General features: G+C 30.2%; 1 protein-coding gene across 5 annotated transcripts in view; it reads right to left on the bottom strand.

Moving 5' to 3' along the window:
- LOC143249311 (multiple PDZ domain protein-like) overlaps positions 1-17,787 on the bottom strand; it is a 182,131-nt gene that overhangs the window by 152,858 nt on the left and 11,486 nt on the right. For all 5 annotated transcript variants that reach the window (XR_013027714.1, XM_076498929.1, XM_076498932.1 and 2 more), the window contains exons 4-7: positions 12,392-12,526; positions 9,563-9,922; positions 7,516-7,672; positions 3,419-3,510 (exon numbers count right to left, since the gene is read on the bottom strand). Coding sequence is in view for 4 of the 5 variants with exons in the window: in XM_076498929.1 (XP_076355044.1) it covers positions 3,419-3,510; positions 7,516-7,672; positions 9,563-9,922; positions 12,392-12,526 (744 nt within the window). In the remaining variant the exon portion in view is untranslated. The remainder of the gene's footprint in view (positions 1-3,418; positions 3,511-7,515; positions 7,673-9,562; positions 9,923-12,391; positions 12,527-17,787) is intronic.

Raw genomic sequence — 17,787 nt, 5'->3', positions numbered from 1 at the left:
TATATGCATGGCAATATTTCAAATTAGAAATGTTTTTTGAAACAACACTATCGTTATCAAGAATTAAGCTTTATGTTTAACATGTGCTTTTATGATAAGAGTATAAAACCTGAAAGAAACAAGATCTGAGACATAAGCATTAAATTTCTTGGTTTTTATGTATATTTTCATTCATTGTTATGAAAGGAACTAAAATGCAAAAATCAGGAATTATTTGGTAAGATAAAAAATTTTAAATTAAATAAAATAAACACAATATTCATCATTAATGACTGTAAGCACCAAGTGCAAGAACATTAGTGTACTTGGATTTGTTGTTTACACATAGTTGTGCTGTATAATAGCTAGTCACTAGCATAAGTGAGAGTCTATATGCAACTTTAAGAGCATACAAATAAATTAAATATATTAGTTTTAGCTGTAAAAATAAATAGTGTGTGACTGTCTGTTAAGAATAGGCAGTAATTCTAAGAAAAAAAAGGGATAATTTGCATTTTGTTTTTGTTTTATAGTGATTATGAGGTCAGTCAAATGAACAAAGTCTCTACATAGTGTCAGAATAGAGAAAATAACAGATACATATACATAGTTTTACTGTAAAGGAAGCATTTCTAATCTTAAAGTAATAACCACCTTGCACTTAGACTAGTCACATTCTGGGTGAAACTGATTAAAATACTTTATGAAAAATTCTGATTTTTACATACAACATGGTTGTCATATTTACTAAAAGCTTATCCAATTTTGTGAAAATACATTAAATTCCTACTAAATTATAGCATGTATAGTTTCTCAGTTGCATGTTGCTTACAAAGTTGTGTAAAATACACAAGAATGTCTCCAGTGAGATAAGTAATTTTACTGGACTATCATTCATTTATATAAATTGAAAAGTAACACTGAAATACTTCAGAAATATGATTTTTTTAGAACTATATACTTTATCATAAAGGTTTTAGCAACAGCATGTGGTCCATGGAAGCAAGGGAAGCGGCATTTTCCAAATATACGTTAAAAAAAAATTTTAAGTGTCAGCTAAATATGACATTATGAACTTGCAACTGATTCATACAGAAGCACTCTGCTACACCATACGTAATCAGTAACCATCTTGTATGAACAAAAGCACTATTGGGAAGAATCTGGATTACAACTTGCAAAATGCTTTCTTTCTTAAGTTGATTTTAGCATTTTTCCCACTAGAAAAGGCTTTATTTCTAAAAAAATTTTGTTACATAACATATTCTTTAAAACTATAATATGCTTCTTACATTAATAATTTTCTGAAGAAAAAATTTCAAATTCATACTTGTATTTGTGTGTGTGTGTATCTTGAATATTATATTGGCCTCTTCTATGGCACAAAGGAAGCAATTACCAATTCATCTTACTTCAAAATACGTGCAAAATTATTCATATCACTAAAACCTTAAGTAAAATAAATAATTTAAAAATAAGTTAGCATTTTGTAATTCTTATTTTATAAACTAAAATGTACAATAAACAAATCAAATATAATAAAAAATAACAATAATTTATAATAAATTTTCTTGCCATATTTGGAAACATGTTTTTTCATAACCTGCAACTCACACTCATGGTTGTTTGTTACCTCTCTGATGTCACATGATAAGCAAGTACTTCGGGAATTGTATTAAATAATAATGTTATATTTTGTATGCATAAATTTTTTTATGAAGTGTCACCCTTCAGTTTTTAATAGAGATTCAAAAGATAATAGGAAAAATTGTAACTGTATTATTGAAAGTTTATTAATGAACAAGTTTCATATAAAGTTTTAGTGATAAAGAAAGCATCATCAGAAATGGTAAACCACTGCCAACTCTAAGCCTGACTGGAAGAACAAAGCAGTGCATTCAAAATTCCAATGTAAACCAAAATGACAGGACATCTTGGTTGACTGCTTGTCCTAACTTGCAGAAGCTTTTACGCTGGTCACATTTATTATTTAACAGTGAATTTGGGGCATGGAACTCAAGCAGATTTGATAATTTAAATAACATGCAATAAGGCAATTAAAAGATATGAACATTTCTCCAGTCATATATTTTCAACTCTAGGCCCTAGCTAGGTTTGGAAAATCACAGATTGAGTTCCAACTAAACAGCCAACATAAAATAAACATGTAAATGTATAATGAAAAGGTGAGAAGAAATAGAGACATTTAAAACAAATTAATAGACATGGTATGCTATTTGGGTGAACAACAATTAGCATTTAGAGGTCGTGATGAATTACTAGTCTATTAACCAAGGAAATTATGTGAAATTGGTAAATCTGTACAACAAATATGATTCATTATTAAAATATCATTGAGAGAAATCAAGTTTTTTTTTTGCCTGTCAAATAGAATCCAGAATGACTTGAAAATAAAGACCAATAGTTTCTATGAAGATGTAATAAATTTTATTCAATTAAAAACAAAGGAGGATGGAATTAACATATAAATAAAGTAACTGAATATGTCTTGTTTTTGTCATTAATTGGAACTACTTAATCTTAAATATAATTAATGACTACAAGTAATTAATTTTATCTCTATTGGCCATCCTGTACATCGTTTTTTATTTTATAATCCACTTTTTTATAATTTTGCTTCCCCATCAGAACAAATCATCACATGCCTGTGGTTTTCAAGTCTTCTACTAGTCTAATTTTCAAAATAAATGCATTTATTCTTATAAAAGAGAGCTAGTTTTCAGTAGGTAATATCAGGAACTATAAATTGCACATTACTGCAAAAAATAAAAAGCAATCAGGGCCAATGGTTACACAACTATGTGATTTTAAAATCATTGTTGTTGCTATAAATCTTAATTATCACACAAAGGACATATTTATGTTTTACAATGAGGACTGCAATAGTAATTAAACCAATTCATCATGACAGTAAGGTAATGTTAAACAAAGCTTCCTTGATTTGATCTTGAATATGTACATAAAGTTTTAGATTGCTTTGAAAATAGTAATTCATTGCTGTTTATTTACCTTACAAATAACAAAAGGTGGGCAAGATGACACTGTAGCACCAAGTCAGGAAAATCAGTTTATCAGTAGTCTTGCTTTCACAAAATAACATCAATACAATATCAACGCAATCTGCCATCTAAGATAACTGGGCATTAATAATTAGTGTTCACTTTCAAGTCACTACAAGTAATATTACAAGATTCACAAAAAATAAAGTGGCATCAAGATTCTAATTTAGCTTTCTGGAAAACACCTAATATTTCATGTTATTCAAGTTTCATCTCTTGTCCTCTTACATTTTTTGACAGGAAGCAATTTTGATGCCTATATTCCCTGACATACAAATCTTTAATTTAATGTGTTTGATTTCACTGTTAATAATATACAAAAAATGGTTATAAAAAATAGATATAAAAAGTTGACTAACCTCAATAATCTGGTCATTGACTAGGATCTGCTTGCTTATATCAGCAGCACTCCCTTTGGCAATACTTTTCACAAAAATTCCAGATAACTCTTCTACCAGAAATAAAAACAAGGATTTTCAGAGTTAAACTTTCTTAGTTATTATCCTACTGAATTCTAAAAATTTAAATAACATAAACCAAAAAACAATCATTACAATTTTAACACAATAATCAGAGTTGATAGTTAATAATGAATGAGACTCAACTGTTTTCATTGCAAAGTTCAGTTCAACAAAGTTATTTCAGTTTGTGTGTGTTCAGAAACTTGTCTGGATTTTAAAGTTTAAGTAAAAACTCCAAATTAGCAGGAATGTTAATCTAAAAAAAAGTAATTAATTTTATTCATGAAGAAAGGATATATATAATTCACTAAAACTGAATAAAACATACTTTTCTTATCAAAATATTAATTAGATTAACTTACTACTCTCTTCCTTAAACTAAGCATACTTTATAATCTGTGTTGCTTCAAACATTAAGTAAAATAATACAAATTTAGTTTAACTATTGAACACAGTGCTTAACTTTCTTGCAACATGTAGACCTCTTACAACGTTTTATTCAGAATTTAACTAAACTACTTTATGACCAATGTATACAGATATTTTGACACCAAAATGAAGGTAATTAATCAAATTTTGTTTAACTTTTAATATCATAATTTAAAAAATAAATATTTAAATAAATTCTTAGTGTCCCCTTATCAATGCAACATGGCATTTGTTTGTTCTAACTTGTCCATTTTCTATTTTTCATGATTCTCTTTATAATATAAATTTAATGTAAATTACTCATTATAGTACAAATATTACACTAAGGCATAATAAAATTTTTAGAGCCTTCAGACTTTTCTGTTTACAAAGATATATCTTATAAAACCAGACCCACTCGCCACATCCTCTCTTTCAGAATTGCTGATAATTTTCCCTGACGTTTTCTGTTAATGTCAATTATAATCAACAGAAAGAAAAAGTTTTAATTTCCCAAATGATAATATAATGCTAGGTTTGTTCTTAATTCAGAGTTTTAGCTGTTTTGCCTACAGACTGAAAGTTGCTTTTGCTTAAGTTCAGAGTATGTAACTATGGGAATTACTTCAAGGCATTTCTGCCTTAGTTAAAAAGTCAGTTAACCCTTCCACTACTAATTCTGCAATTACAACCCTTCATATGATGACTACCATACTATCACTCTTAACATGTTTTCATGCTTTTAGAAACATTACTACTCTTTGGTGTACAAAACATTGTATTTCTTAATTAAGTATTTTCACAAAAATTTGTCCATGATCATATGGAATCAGAGTGTTGATTCTTCTGAATGAAAGTGATCCTCAGTTTATGAACAAAAATATTTTTCTTCTCAAAATTATCAAATTTCATTTGTGTAATCTATAAAAGAAACCTCATAAATAAATACAAAACATTCTTTTTCACTAAAATGTTATATTTTATCTGCTTTTCTACTAACTGAATTCTATATACATTTGATCAATTTGACTGAACACATAACTACCATAAATAAAATAAATTTTACTGTTCTGTCTTTTTTCTGTATTGATTACAAAGTTCCAAAGTACTTCTTCTTAGTTCCTACTTCTAATCTTTCAACATCTATTTCCTAAATTTATTTTACTGTTAGCAAATTAAGTAGAAATCTGCTAAATATAAAATGATGAATCATCACTGTTAACATTAGACTGCTTAAATGATGCCATAACATGACACCGATAACAAAGTGTGTATGGTGCAGGCCAAGGTTATCACTGAGTTTAGCATAATCCTGGCTCTAAGAACACAGCAGGAGAGAATTTGTTGACTTGTTTATAGTACAGTTGTTTCAACCAGAATTGTCTAAAGTAACAAAAATGTGAGAAAATGTTTGTGATATAGCTCTGTACAAATTCCAGGCCAATCCAGTAAACTTGATCTAAGTATTTGAATGTTAGTTATCTTCCAAGGATAGTTGGAATTTAACAGTATAGGTGTACAAAGTGTGTACCTGCTTATGAACATGTGTGTCAGCATATATATATAATTATTATTATTATAACAGTTTAATCATAAATGCTTAATTTTTAGTTATTTCTCTTAAAATATGCAACAATACATAAAAAACGTGCAGAAAATCTATGATTTCTAGTAGTTATAATATTAAAAAAATTGTCTTGTACTTGCAACTCATACTTGCTAAGTTTCAATTTATACCTCGTTTGTTGTCTCAAGTGGAGTGGGAAGACAATTTTTATAGATTTCAAAGATATATTTTAGAGGAAAAAAAAAAAGAGATAATTACCAAACTACTATACCTTACGATGTAAGGCCACTGTAACTTTCACAGCTTTCTAAATAAGCTATATGATTTGGTTTGTTTTGAATTTTAAGCAAAGCTATCGAAGGACTACCTGTGCTAGACATCTCTAATTTAACAGTGATAGACTAAAAGAAAGGCAGGTAGTCAACACTACACCCTCCCAGCTTTTAGACAACTCTGATACTGACAGAAACTGGGACTGGCCATCAAACTATAATGCTCCAATAATTGAAAGGGCAAGCATTTCAATATTGAGACTAAGATATATGTGGATTAAAAAGAAAAGTAATTTCTGTTCAGAGCAACAACCCAGTCAACAGACTTCAATATTTCCTATAAAACTTAGGTTTTTCTCTTCTTGATAATTATTAATGACTGTGAAATGTACAAAGTTTGGAATGCACTCTTTCTATTGGTTATAAACATGTACATACCAAAAGTAGTAATAGGTGCTACTTTGGTAGTCTCACTAAGCATACTGCTATTTCAGCAAATCAAAAAGATAGGTGGTTCTTATTTTGCATTTTAGCTTTTCACTGTCCACCATTTGAGCTTCTAATTCATTAACCACTATAAACACTACACTTTAAGCATAATACATTATAAATTGATCAATAAGACAGGAAGTCACGCAATGTGACATCGAAAAAAGAATATTTAGCTATTTTTCATATTTTCTTTTGAATTATGAACAACTTTTTGATGTGCCAATTTTATTGACACAGAATGATGATAAGTTTAACTAAATTTTGAAAATAACTCTAAAATATCATGACATGCACCCTTTCACTTGTCTGCAGTGAAAGGGTTAAATTATGATTATAAGAGATGTTTCCTTTGTGTGGGTTATTATTCTATGTTCTTATGTGCATTCTTCAAAGAAATAAAAATTATTTAATATACTAATACCATCATTGTAAAAAAAAACGCTTGCTTAAATTTCCTTAGCTAGCTAACAGCAAAAAAACAAGAAACCAAAAATTTCTTGTTTTTACTGTTATTAAGGTGATTGAAATATAAAAAATAAGAACTTATTAGGTTAGATAATAAAAAATATTAATTAAAGGTATATTTGTGAGTAGCTTATGCATTAGGTAATTCAAAGCAATAACTTACTGTTTATATGGCAATATTATTAGCTATACCCAATTCAAAGTGCAATCAAATTAAGTATAAACAGATTAAAGTGCTATGACCTTTAAGCTATTTAGGATAAACAACTGTAGTTTTCTATTACAATCTGCAGTCATTCTATGAAGACATAAAGAGTAATTTAAATTTACAATATCTTTGTAGTGCCTGGCCAAATTGACCAAATTCACATATAACATATAAAATATAGTCTTATTGGAGAAAAAAAAAAGTTTGATATTCATTTAGGAGTTTTTGGACATCACATAAATGACATTTGGAAACTGAAAGATGAATAAATGTATTTTTAACCTCAACATGAAAATCACCTTACTTGTGTACCAGTCAGAACACTCACTCCATATATTTAGACAAATCTTCAGTAAATACTGCAAATACTGAATTAAAAAAATCTGATATCTTGTGTTATAAAGATTCATTAAGTGTTTTCAGAGTTATAGTATGTATACATTCATGGTTTCAAGTTGGTTAAAAAGTCTTGTAAGATATACAGGGTTAACAACCAATTTTTATTTATAAGAGGTAGTCTATTTAATGTATATCTTAGTCATCAAAAGTGTATATACAACCATAGTGGCATAAAGGTGTATACCTTTTTCACACACATAGCCTGCAATAGTTACTCCTAGTCCTTGTTGATCTTTTGTTAATTCCACTTCAAAAGTTTCCATTTCTGGAAGATTATCCATATCTTCATCTTCAAGTTCCTCTCTAGCTGATTGAGTTTTCTCTTCTCTTTCTTGTTGGTCCTGTACCACAAAGAAAACAGTTAACAAGTTAATAAAAATGTTTAGAAATAAATAAACAACTTATATGTACATATTCCACATGTTCATCTCAATCAACACTTGCAGTTTATAGAATTTACCCCACTAATGATGTTTTCAGTTATTTGCCAAACTTGCAGTCAAACAATTTTGGCTACTGCTAAAACAACCTGCTATAGCAATGATTTTTTCACCTGGTTTTTTTATACTTGTTTATTTGAAATGTGCCAAAACATGCATCACAATTCCTGACAATTTGCAACATAACACTAATGGAATATAAATTCAAATAAAAGTATAAATTTGATAATATTTAATATTTTAAAAATATGTTTCTTTTTATAGATGTGGTTAGCTACATTTTCCAGTGAATAATGATATAAACTCTCTTAAGTGTCATTCAAAGGATTTGAAATACACCTGCTTTGTTTTTAAACAGTAATAAGCAATTCATATTATTACTTTTTGATAATCCATACAAGAGATAAAAGCAGACTTATAACAGGTGAACTATAAATTTGTAGAAATAGCCAATATATTTCAATATGCATGAGATCTCAAATGCTCTGTAATTTCTAATTTTACAGTTAATAATATAAAGCTTCTCAACATTCTATAACACTGTGAATATATTTTTACAGACTTCTCTTGCTTTTTATTAACATTTTGAAACTATTTTTTTTTGAATTCATGCTGATGTGATGAATGACTGAACGAATAATCCACACCAAAAGACAGGAAACATTTATCAAAAATACAGTCTATATATCAAACAAACTACCTGTAACAGATGTATTAATTTAATAACTGCACAAATATGTATATGAATGTAAGCTGCTTTAATTCCTTTTATACACTTGGCACATAATCAAGTTAAAATTTAATATTTTCTAAGCTGCTTTAATTCCTTTTATGCACTTCACACATAACAAAGTTAAAATTTAATATTTTCTCATTCAAACAGTATGTCCTTCATGTTTTCCTTCTAAAGTAAACTAATAAGCAATTTTGTTTTTATCCTTAGTTTTATTAATTAAATGATAAATTACATTACACTTTCCAATTGGTGATTTTCTTTACTTTTAACAGTCCTAAGTTTTCTTGTTATAATTTAACCTAAATGTAATTATTATAAATTAGAACATAATCTTACATCCAAATGCAATAGCAGAAATAACTGTTCATAATAATGATACACTAGCAAGAGGTGCTCCCAGCATACTAAAAGTTATTCTAATATGTGGCTTATATAAATAACATTCCAACCACTTCAATGTTGTTGTTTTTTTTGTATTCCAGCCAGACTGATGAGCTCTGGCACTGAACAAAATGCATCATAAGCAATGGTTATAGCAGACATAATGTGGTTGAAATAATATTTTACAATCTTCAAAAAACATGTATTATAAAATACAAAACCTAAAACTATTGTCTTATGGTGAATATAATTGATAATAATCCCTCTCTGTCAACTAGAGAGTGCTTATTTATCTTTTTTTTCTGTCGAATTACATCAAGAGTGAGAAATAACTATCATCATTATCTATACTGAAATAAAGCTTGCCTGATAATATGCAACACAGTACCTCAACATATTAGAAATTACATTTCTGTTCTGGATCAATAAATTCACAAAACTCTTTTACACAGGGATATGTAAGATATTACTTAAGTCAGTCTGAAAACTATCAAATGTAATATAAAATTAGTGTGATTTCTTGCTGTTACTGTTTTAATTTATTTGTGAATGCTTGTATTTTATGAAAATGATTAACCTGTCAAGCTTGATATGTACCAAAGAGTAATGAAATACACAAGTATAACAGTAAAAAGTTAACTTGTCCTCCACTTGCTGAATTAGTATGTACTTACTAAATAGCTTATATCTTTTTCTGGTTGAGCCAAAGCTCTATCTAAGTATATAGTTCCATTTGGAGCAAAATCATCCTCATCATAGGGTATGTCTTCCATATAGCCTTTCTGATTTTGTTGAAAGAGTGCCAACTGGTGGTCTACTTCATCAGGATCAGAGAGGATGTGAGTCGGGACAATGGGAGCACTTTGGCTGAGTGTTTTGTAGTCAACAAATGACAAGTCTACAGGTCGAGCAACAATCAATCGAACTCTACTGCCAGCCTGTCTTAACACTGAAGCTACTTGTTCTGACCTCATCCCTCTAAGATTAACATCTCCAATTTGAAGGATATGATCACCACTCTGAAGTCTTTTATCCTGCAATAAAAGTTTAATAAATGATCTACAAAGAACTACTTGTTAGTTCTTTTACAAACTAAAACCCTTCAATGCAGCAATTAATATTAAGAAATAAATCTCTTAAAGATAATTAGTATTTTTAAATTCATTCTCTCTTATTGAACATTGGTATTTTTTGTCCTACCTTGTCAAAGAAGAAAAAAAACAAACTGTAAACAGTAAAAAAATTATGGAATAAATTTTATAGTCATTTTAAAATGAAACCCTTAATCACAACTACATAGAGTTAGTTCTTGAAATAAGGAGTGTTTAGTTAAGATATGACTTTTAAATATGCCTTTATTTATTAATTATACTAACACAATATTTCAAAAGAAATTAGATTTCTGTTCAAAATACTTAGATAACTATGGAAGAACAAAAAATATTAAACTGATCTTCACTGTTCAATATTGGTGTTTAATATGCACTAAATTAATTGATCAGGCAATGATTCTTGATTAAAGCTGTATGTTGTTAAGTTTAATGTAGTTAATAGCATCAATCTCTGTTGTATTGATTCTGTTAGTCAGTTGTGAGATATTTAATCTTATTCTCAGCAGATACAATAGATACATATATACACACACAAACATTTCTTATGACTTGTCTCCCACATTTTTTACAAATGTGTATAGCAATAAAAATGGCCAGTTTTTAAACAAAATGTATTTCATTTTTATTGAATCAAGACATTATTTTCCTATAGTTAAAATATGTTTCTGATAGGTATGTTTTTATTTTTCTCACATTTATAGCTGTTCTTGTTCAGTGTAGCCTTCTACATGCAAATATTTGTTTGCATAACACAAGTTTTGATCTCCCACATAACACACAATCAATGTGGTTCAACTGCATCTTGTATGTAAATCATCATGTTACAGTACCCCACCAATAGAAGTTTGGCACCCCCTTAATGCATATGATTTCCTCTATTTAATTCTACTAAACTATCACTTCAAAATAAGGCAGGAAAAAGAGTACCAGTTTTTAATAGGGAGGAAGATTGGAAAGTGTGAAAGGAGGCAAGCACCTATTAGAAATATATTTTTAATAAAGGAAAATAATAATTTTTCATATGGTACATTACCTCCTCTCACATGTATAGCTAGAATCCCACAGTGAATAGGTGGAAAGAAAGGTGTGTGTGTGTGTGGGAGGGGGGGTATCCTTCAAAAGTGTCCAAAGAACATCCATCAAGTGTGGTACACCCTTGAGAACATAATTATTCATGTCTTATTTCTAACATTATTTTTCTTTTCTGTTAATGGTTTTATTATTACTACTACCATTTTTTGCTATCCTTTTACGATGTCACAAGACATGGTTTGAGCAATTAGTATTGAAAATAATGTTTGAAAATAGCTAGATGCAACATTTAAATATTATAGGATAAAGTAGATAAACTTACTTGAATCAGTATAAACTAAATAAAGTGATTTGAGAAGTAATTTATAGTTTCTTAAGATACTGACTAGCTGGAACTCCTTGAGGTTGAACAAAGGAATTTAATGGAAAATTTAGAAGACTTAGGAATAAAACAGTGATAAAGTAATGTTTTTATATGTTTTATTACAACTGTTTAGAATATACAAAAATTCTATTTTATAACAAAGCATAAAATAAGTTTAGTTAGGTTTAGCAAGTACTGTAGGCAATTACAAAGTTTCTAATGATTTAGAACCTTATTCATTGAATATAATTGTTGGGCTTATCATATTCAAACAATGCAAACAAAATCACCATTTATTTAAAATAAACTATATATATATATTATTCTCAACTAAGAATGTTGTTAGTAAAAACCACAATAATTAGCCTAACAGAGAGATAATGCTGACAACTTTTGAAAGTTGAGACTATAGATCACTAATAAATCTTTTCCATCTTTTTAAGCAATCAGTAAAATAAAGTACCAGTAGAAATATGTTGATGAATGTCAGTCAAGTTGAACTGACTGGATATACCAAACAAAACTTTTTGACCAACAATAAAAAAATTGAAATTTAAAACAAAAGGAAGTATTTTATTTTTTTTCCAAAACAGTTTTTAAAAATAAACTTTCAGAAAATTCACATCTAAAAATAATATGGGAACACTAAATTAAAAACTATAATTTGTTTAATGCCAAACAAGATACTATTTAACAAGCCTGTAACAAGTTTCATACAATTCAGTTATGTATTTCCAATTTTAGGAGACATAAATAAAGTTAGACTACATCAGTAACACCCCTCCATTTGGAAAAGCTAAAATGGTGAGAAAGTTATTTCTACATTAAATTAAATTATATTCCTTTTGAATGTTTATGTATCTTATGTGCATGCATCTGGTCATACAACTGACTAAAACTAAAAACAAACAATTATGTAAAATTCCAATTTATTAAAAATGTAATGGCTCATTCAGTGAAATATAATGAAACCATAAAGGAAGGAAGCCACCAACCCGATCAGCTACGCCTCCAGGAAGAATGGTCTTCACAACAACACCTGTGTTGCGACCCCCAACAATTCCAAATCCTAGACCTGACCCATCATTCACCAAATTGATAGATTCCACCTGAGCCCATTCTGTGTTTAACTGAAAACATTTGAAAGCTTAGAAAAGAGGTAATCTTAGTTTTATTAAAAAATATGGAGTATAATCCTAAAAAAGTTCAAGCAACATGTTTGAGCTCTTCAAATCCAAATTCTATCCTCACAAAGTACTTACAAATATTATTGATTGTTAAAACTTGACACAGCAAATTATAATTTTATCATGTTATGATTTTACAATTCTGTTACAGTACCTCTTAAAATATTACCTTACAGTTAAATAAACTGTGCTATTGACAACAACTAAGTTTACAATGGTAAAACACAGGTATACAGGCATATATATTATCATAAATCTCATGATTAAGTTTATATATTTCAACAGATGTTTCTGTCAAAGACAACTATAATAAACTTTAAAAAATTCTTATCTTTCACAATTCATTAACTACAGACTTTTTAATCTGTTAATTCACATACACATTAACATTTTTTTCTAGTGTACTTTCTCCATTTGAACTTCACACTAGTACTGATGCACATGGGTTAGGTAATATGCTTAAATTTAAAATTTGACTAATGAATTATAAACAAATGTTATTAATTTTTGTATTTTAAGAAATATGACAAAGAATATTTACATATAAACTCCATTCAAAGTACACAAGCTGTATAATTCACTAATTTAATACTTAATTCTAAAATACTAAGATTATTTGAACTACCTTAATGTTTTTAAAATACTACTGTGAAAAAAACTTATATTTTCAACCAAGTGTATCAAGCAATTTTCACACTTATCAGTTTTAGAATTATATGTTGAAATGGCTACAATACACCTCTCCTCCCAGAAAATAAAACAGTTCCAGCTGAGAACAATAACAAAACAATAAATTAACCTTTATTTACTAAATATATTAAATTATTTTAATAAATATAGTATGAAGGCTATAAATGGAATCTAGAAGACTTATGTTCACACATATAGAATAACTATTCATGTTTGTTGTTTTGTTTTCCTGGTCTGCAAATTATACTACAGTAAACTAAACTTTAAATATGAGGTGCAAACTGAATTTTACTTTGTTTCAGTGTATTTTACCTTGACCTCTATGCTTATGGGAAACTATAATGTTCAAGTGTTTAGTTTTTCTGTATTACATTAATACATATACATACACGTAGGCGGACCTTTCGAAATCTCTGAGATTATATGGATTTTACTTCATCTCTATCATTCTTGAACCTATGTGTCTTTCAATGTCATGTATATACAAATATATATACATCTTTGATTATAACTGCACAAAGTTTTTGTCAACATACAGTCACTTTTGCCTTAACTACAATAGTTACAGCATTGAATGAGCAATTACTATACATATTTTCTTATATTTGTTATCAGAAACCAAATTTAATGAATATTTTCAAGTTCAGCTGAAGTAGTGGTTTTAATACACCACATTCAATGTCTAACTATCCAACCAGTTAAAAGGAGAGCACAAAATTACCTCACCACTCATGTAGTCATCAAAATATTTAGGTAACAAAACTGGATGTTTTGTATCAAAATGTTCAAACCCCAAATAATATTCCAATAATATTTACCTCTTCTCATAGCTTCATCCCAATGAAAGTTCCTGTTTCCTTCCCATCTAAGCATTGGTATAAATCTTACCTTACTTGCTCCAGCATTTATATCCCACTATATCGCCCAAAGCAAGTCAAATCTTGTGATTCTCTCCACCTACATAAATGTGTCCCTATTATTACTTCCTATTCACTTTTCAAGATAGTCCAAATTAGCAGATCCAAAACCAGCCATTTTGTGGAGTGTTGGGGTAGGATGTTGTAAAAAGAGGTAAGTATCATTGAAAGTACATTTTTGGCAGAGGAAAATGTAGACTTTCAAAACACACCACAATCCACAGAGAAAGCATCTACATAGAAAAAAGGTGTGTGAAAATGAGATATTGTAATAGTACACTAGTAAGGTCTATACTATTTCTGGAATAGGTTTATTATTAGCCAGCTAATTCCTGGATGGTTTTAATCTACTGGCCACAGAGGAAAAACTCTAACATTGTGACAAGATTGTGAATTTGTTCAGAACATAACCAGGCAAATGAAGTCTCATGTCTTGTCATTGGAATTATATATCTGTAGACTCAAATCAAAATCCAAGGCATATTGTCTAGAGCATGAGGCCTTCTTTTGATTTTGTCTTATTTATTAATTTGGTATTACTGGTACCCAATAATGATTTCCAGCATCACTCAGAAGGAACGAGCATCTGTCCACCTCTCCAGTAACTAAAAATTAGGAATGGCAAGGATTCCCACATTCCACTACAAGAAATAGGGATATACTCACGTTGGGAAGTCCCGAGGAATGATGCTCCCAAGACAGTGCAATAGGTGAACCACATGCCATATTTTTAAAAGAAAACCAACCCTGATTTATTCAGTTTAGGGGTCAAAAATGATGGGCAAGATCCCCTTAAGTTTATTTATGATAGTCCATGAGTGGTGGACCAGAAGTGTATATAATTGTATACCACACAGAAAGCACACAGGGTGGTCGTCTTACAGAACACCCCACTTTAACATAGCTCACTGCTACCAGGAAAACATTTTATTGGCTGACTAATAGTTAGTGAAGACTTGAAAAGATGTAAAGCTAACCACACAACACCCAATACTGAAAACAATCCAAATTAAAATGAAGAAAAGGTTCCATAAAAAAAAAAGAAACAAGTCACTTTCCTCTCTGTCAAATTAGCTGGGGTATGAAAAATATCCATGAGGGTAGCCAAAATCCTGTGAGGAAGTAACTGTAAAATCATGTGAATGATAAAATATAAATCTAAGAAGGATGACAAAAAGCCACCCTGTACACTCTCCTACAGTAAGTGCCACAACCTACCCACTAGGAACAATGATATATGTCAGGCTTAATGAGGTGAAATCCACAGAAGTGAATAACCTAAAGTAAGCAATGCAAACCAACTGACAAACCCAAATTATCAATGTCACAGGTGATAAGTCATGCAACACTTTAGGATCCCAATAGAGAAACAAACAGTGATGTAAGCTCTGAAACCATTTAATGCAGGCAACATTACATTGGAGAGCCTGAACAGGCAAAAAAAAAAAAGACTATCCAAATTTGAGTGGTTACAAGAAATGAGAAATAGATGAGACATGTATAGAAAGAAAAAAAAGCCTCATGTCCTTTTCTAGTATCTAAGTTTTGGGTAGAAAAGACTTACCAGCATATACCAAAATATAAGAAGAATGATAGAGTCCTTTGATCATGAATTGCAAACACATCCAAACTTTGAAGTCCAATAGCCAATTATAGAAGAAAATAAGTCATAAGAGAAAGGTTATGTAGGAAACATGATGCCAAAGGTGCAAGTGTTGGACAAGATAAGGTATGGTGAATCACTGCAAATACCAATTAGGAACCAGGAAAAGATGATGAAGACAGATAGCCAGAAAATAATTCAGAAGGAAGGCAAAACCATGGACTCAAATACTTTACTTGTTCCAGAAAAACACAAGGTGCTGACTCATACAGATAAATGGACAAACATGCTAAATTTTGGTCAAATAACTAGGTAAACCTTTTCCTGATGATAAACATCCAATGAAAAATGCCAAATGGAACACATTAATTAAGATGCTACATAGTAGGTTAATCCCTGACATTGTGCCACACACCATACAAAGGCAAATTGTGAAGCTGGAGAATGGTGATCACTGGATGAGAAATGTCCAATGAGACTGACATAAGACATATGGCCAGAGAGGAAGCAGAAGAGATTGGCAGTCCTGAAGGTATTGAAAGAGCAGAAACTAAAGCTGAACCAGCCAACATAACTCATTGAACTGCTAGAAGCTCTAAAAATTCAATGTGCAGAGAAGATTCCTCTTCTGCCTGGAAAGCCCTTAAATTCCATATCCCCTGTAAAAGTGCCCCACCCTGGAGAGAAGCATCCATGAAAAGATGTTTCTTTAGATGTGGAAGCAGGAAAGGAACACCTACTGTCATGTTGTTCCTGTCCAACCACCAGTCTAGATCAGTCAGGCCTAGAAGTTGATAGGGTCACAAGACAATCCAATGAATCCATGTAAATGTTTCATTTGTCCCATAATGACCACTTAAAGATATGCCTGTGGGTTAGACCAAAAGGAATAAGTGATTCCAAGGATGAATACACTACCAAAAGATATAGAACTACCTACAATGGTAAAGAAGGAGACAACAGTATCATAAGAATGGCTTGTCCAACTGCCTGTATGTGTAGAGGAGATGTCTAGATATGATGGAGTTGGGAATCGAAAAACACCCCTAAGCAGGAATAAGAACAAATCTCTCTGTTTGGGTAAGAAATCCAGCTCTTGCAGCTTCATGTAAAAGAGCTCAACTATGAAAAAGATCTGCTAGGTGGCAGTAAAAACATGAAAAAAATCAGTCATACATATAATACTGAATATGAATACTGAATGTAACTGAAGACAACACGAAAGAAATCTGATAATCTATCAAAAGAATTATGGGACAGATGTTATGCTGAATGGTAAAGCACAAAACCAAAATCTTTCTTATGTACAAAATGGACATAACGATTACAACACGAAAGGTTGAGAACATGTCACCAATCATCCAACTTCTTTGATATTACAAAAAATAAGAAATGCAGAAAACTGTCCATATGAAGATCAGAAAAGAGTAAGAAGTTAGTGTCAAAAGGGAAGAGTAAAGGTGGTTGACAACCTCTTGAGGTTCCTTTGAATCTGGAAAACCAGCAAAAATAAAATGTCTGAGAAAGGAGCTTCTTTGAAATCTATACAGGCTAAAGGCTAAAGAAGGAAATCAAACTCCTAGGAAAACGACATGTCTTTTAAAAAAAATCCCAGCAATAAACCACCCAAGAGTCCAAGGAGAAAGCAAAATCTGATAGCCTTACTCAAGAAATAGTTAATATAATTTGGGTTCTCCAAGCAATGAAAAGTCGAGACATCCTTATCCAGTAAATGGGGAATATAAAGTACGGTAGCACTTAAAAACCAGGTAATGAGCCAATATGATATTCCACCAATAAAGAAGTCATAAGCTACAAGAGAAATACCCAAGGTACTACAAACTTGATGTACTAGTTGCAACAACAAAAAAAACTGTGCATGAGGCAGAATATTCATCCAAAGGTTGTGATTAGGTACTACAGACTTGATGTACTAGTTGCAACAACAAAAAAAACTGTGCATGAGGCAGAATATTCATCCAAAGGTTGTGATT

The sequence above is a fragment of the Tachypleus tridentatus genome, chromosome 4 (assembly GCF_004210375.1).
Source record: "Tachypleus tridentatus isolate NWPU-2018 chromosome 4, ASM421037v1, whole genome shotgun sequence".
NCBI classification, from domain to species: Eukaryota; Metazoa; Arthropoda; class Merostomata; order Xiphosura; family Limulidae; genus Tachypleus; species Tachypleus tridentatus.
The sequence above is the reverse complement of the archived record's forward strand: the minus strand, read 5'-3'. Positions and strand labels throughout refer to the sequence as shown.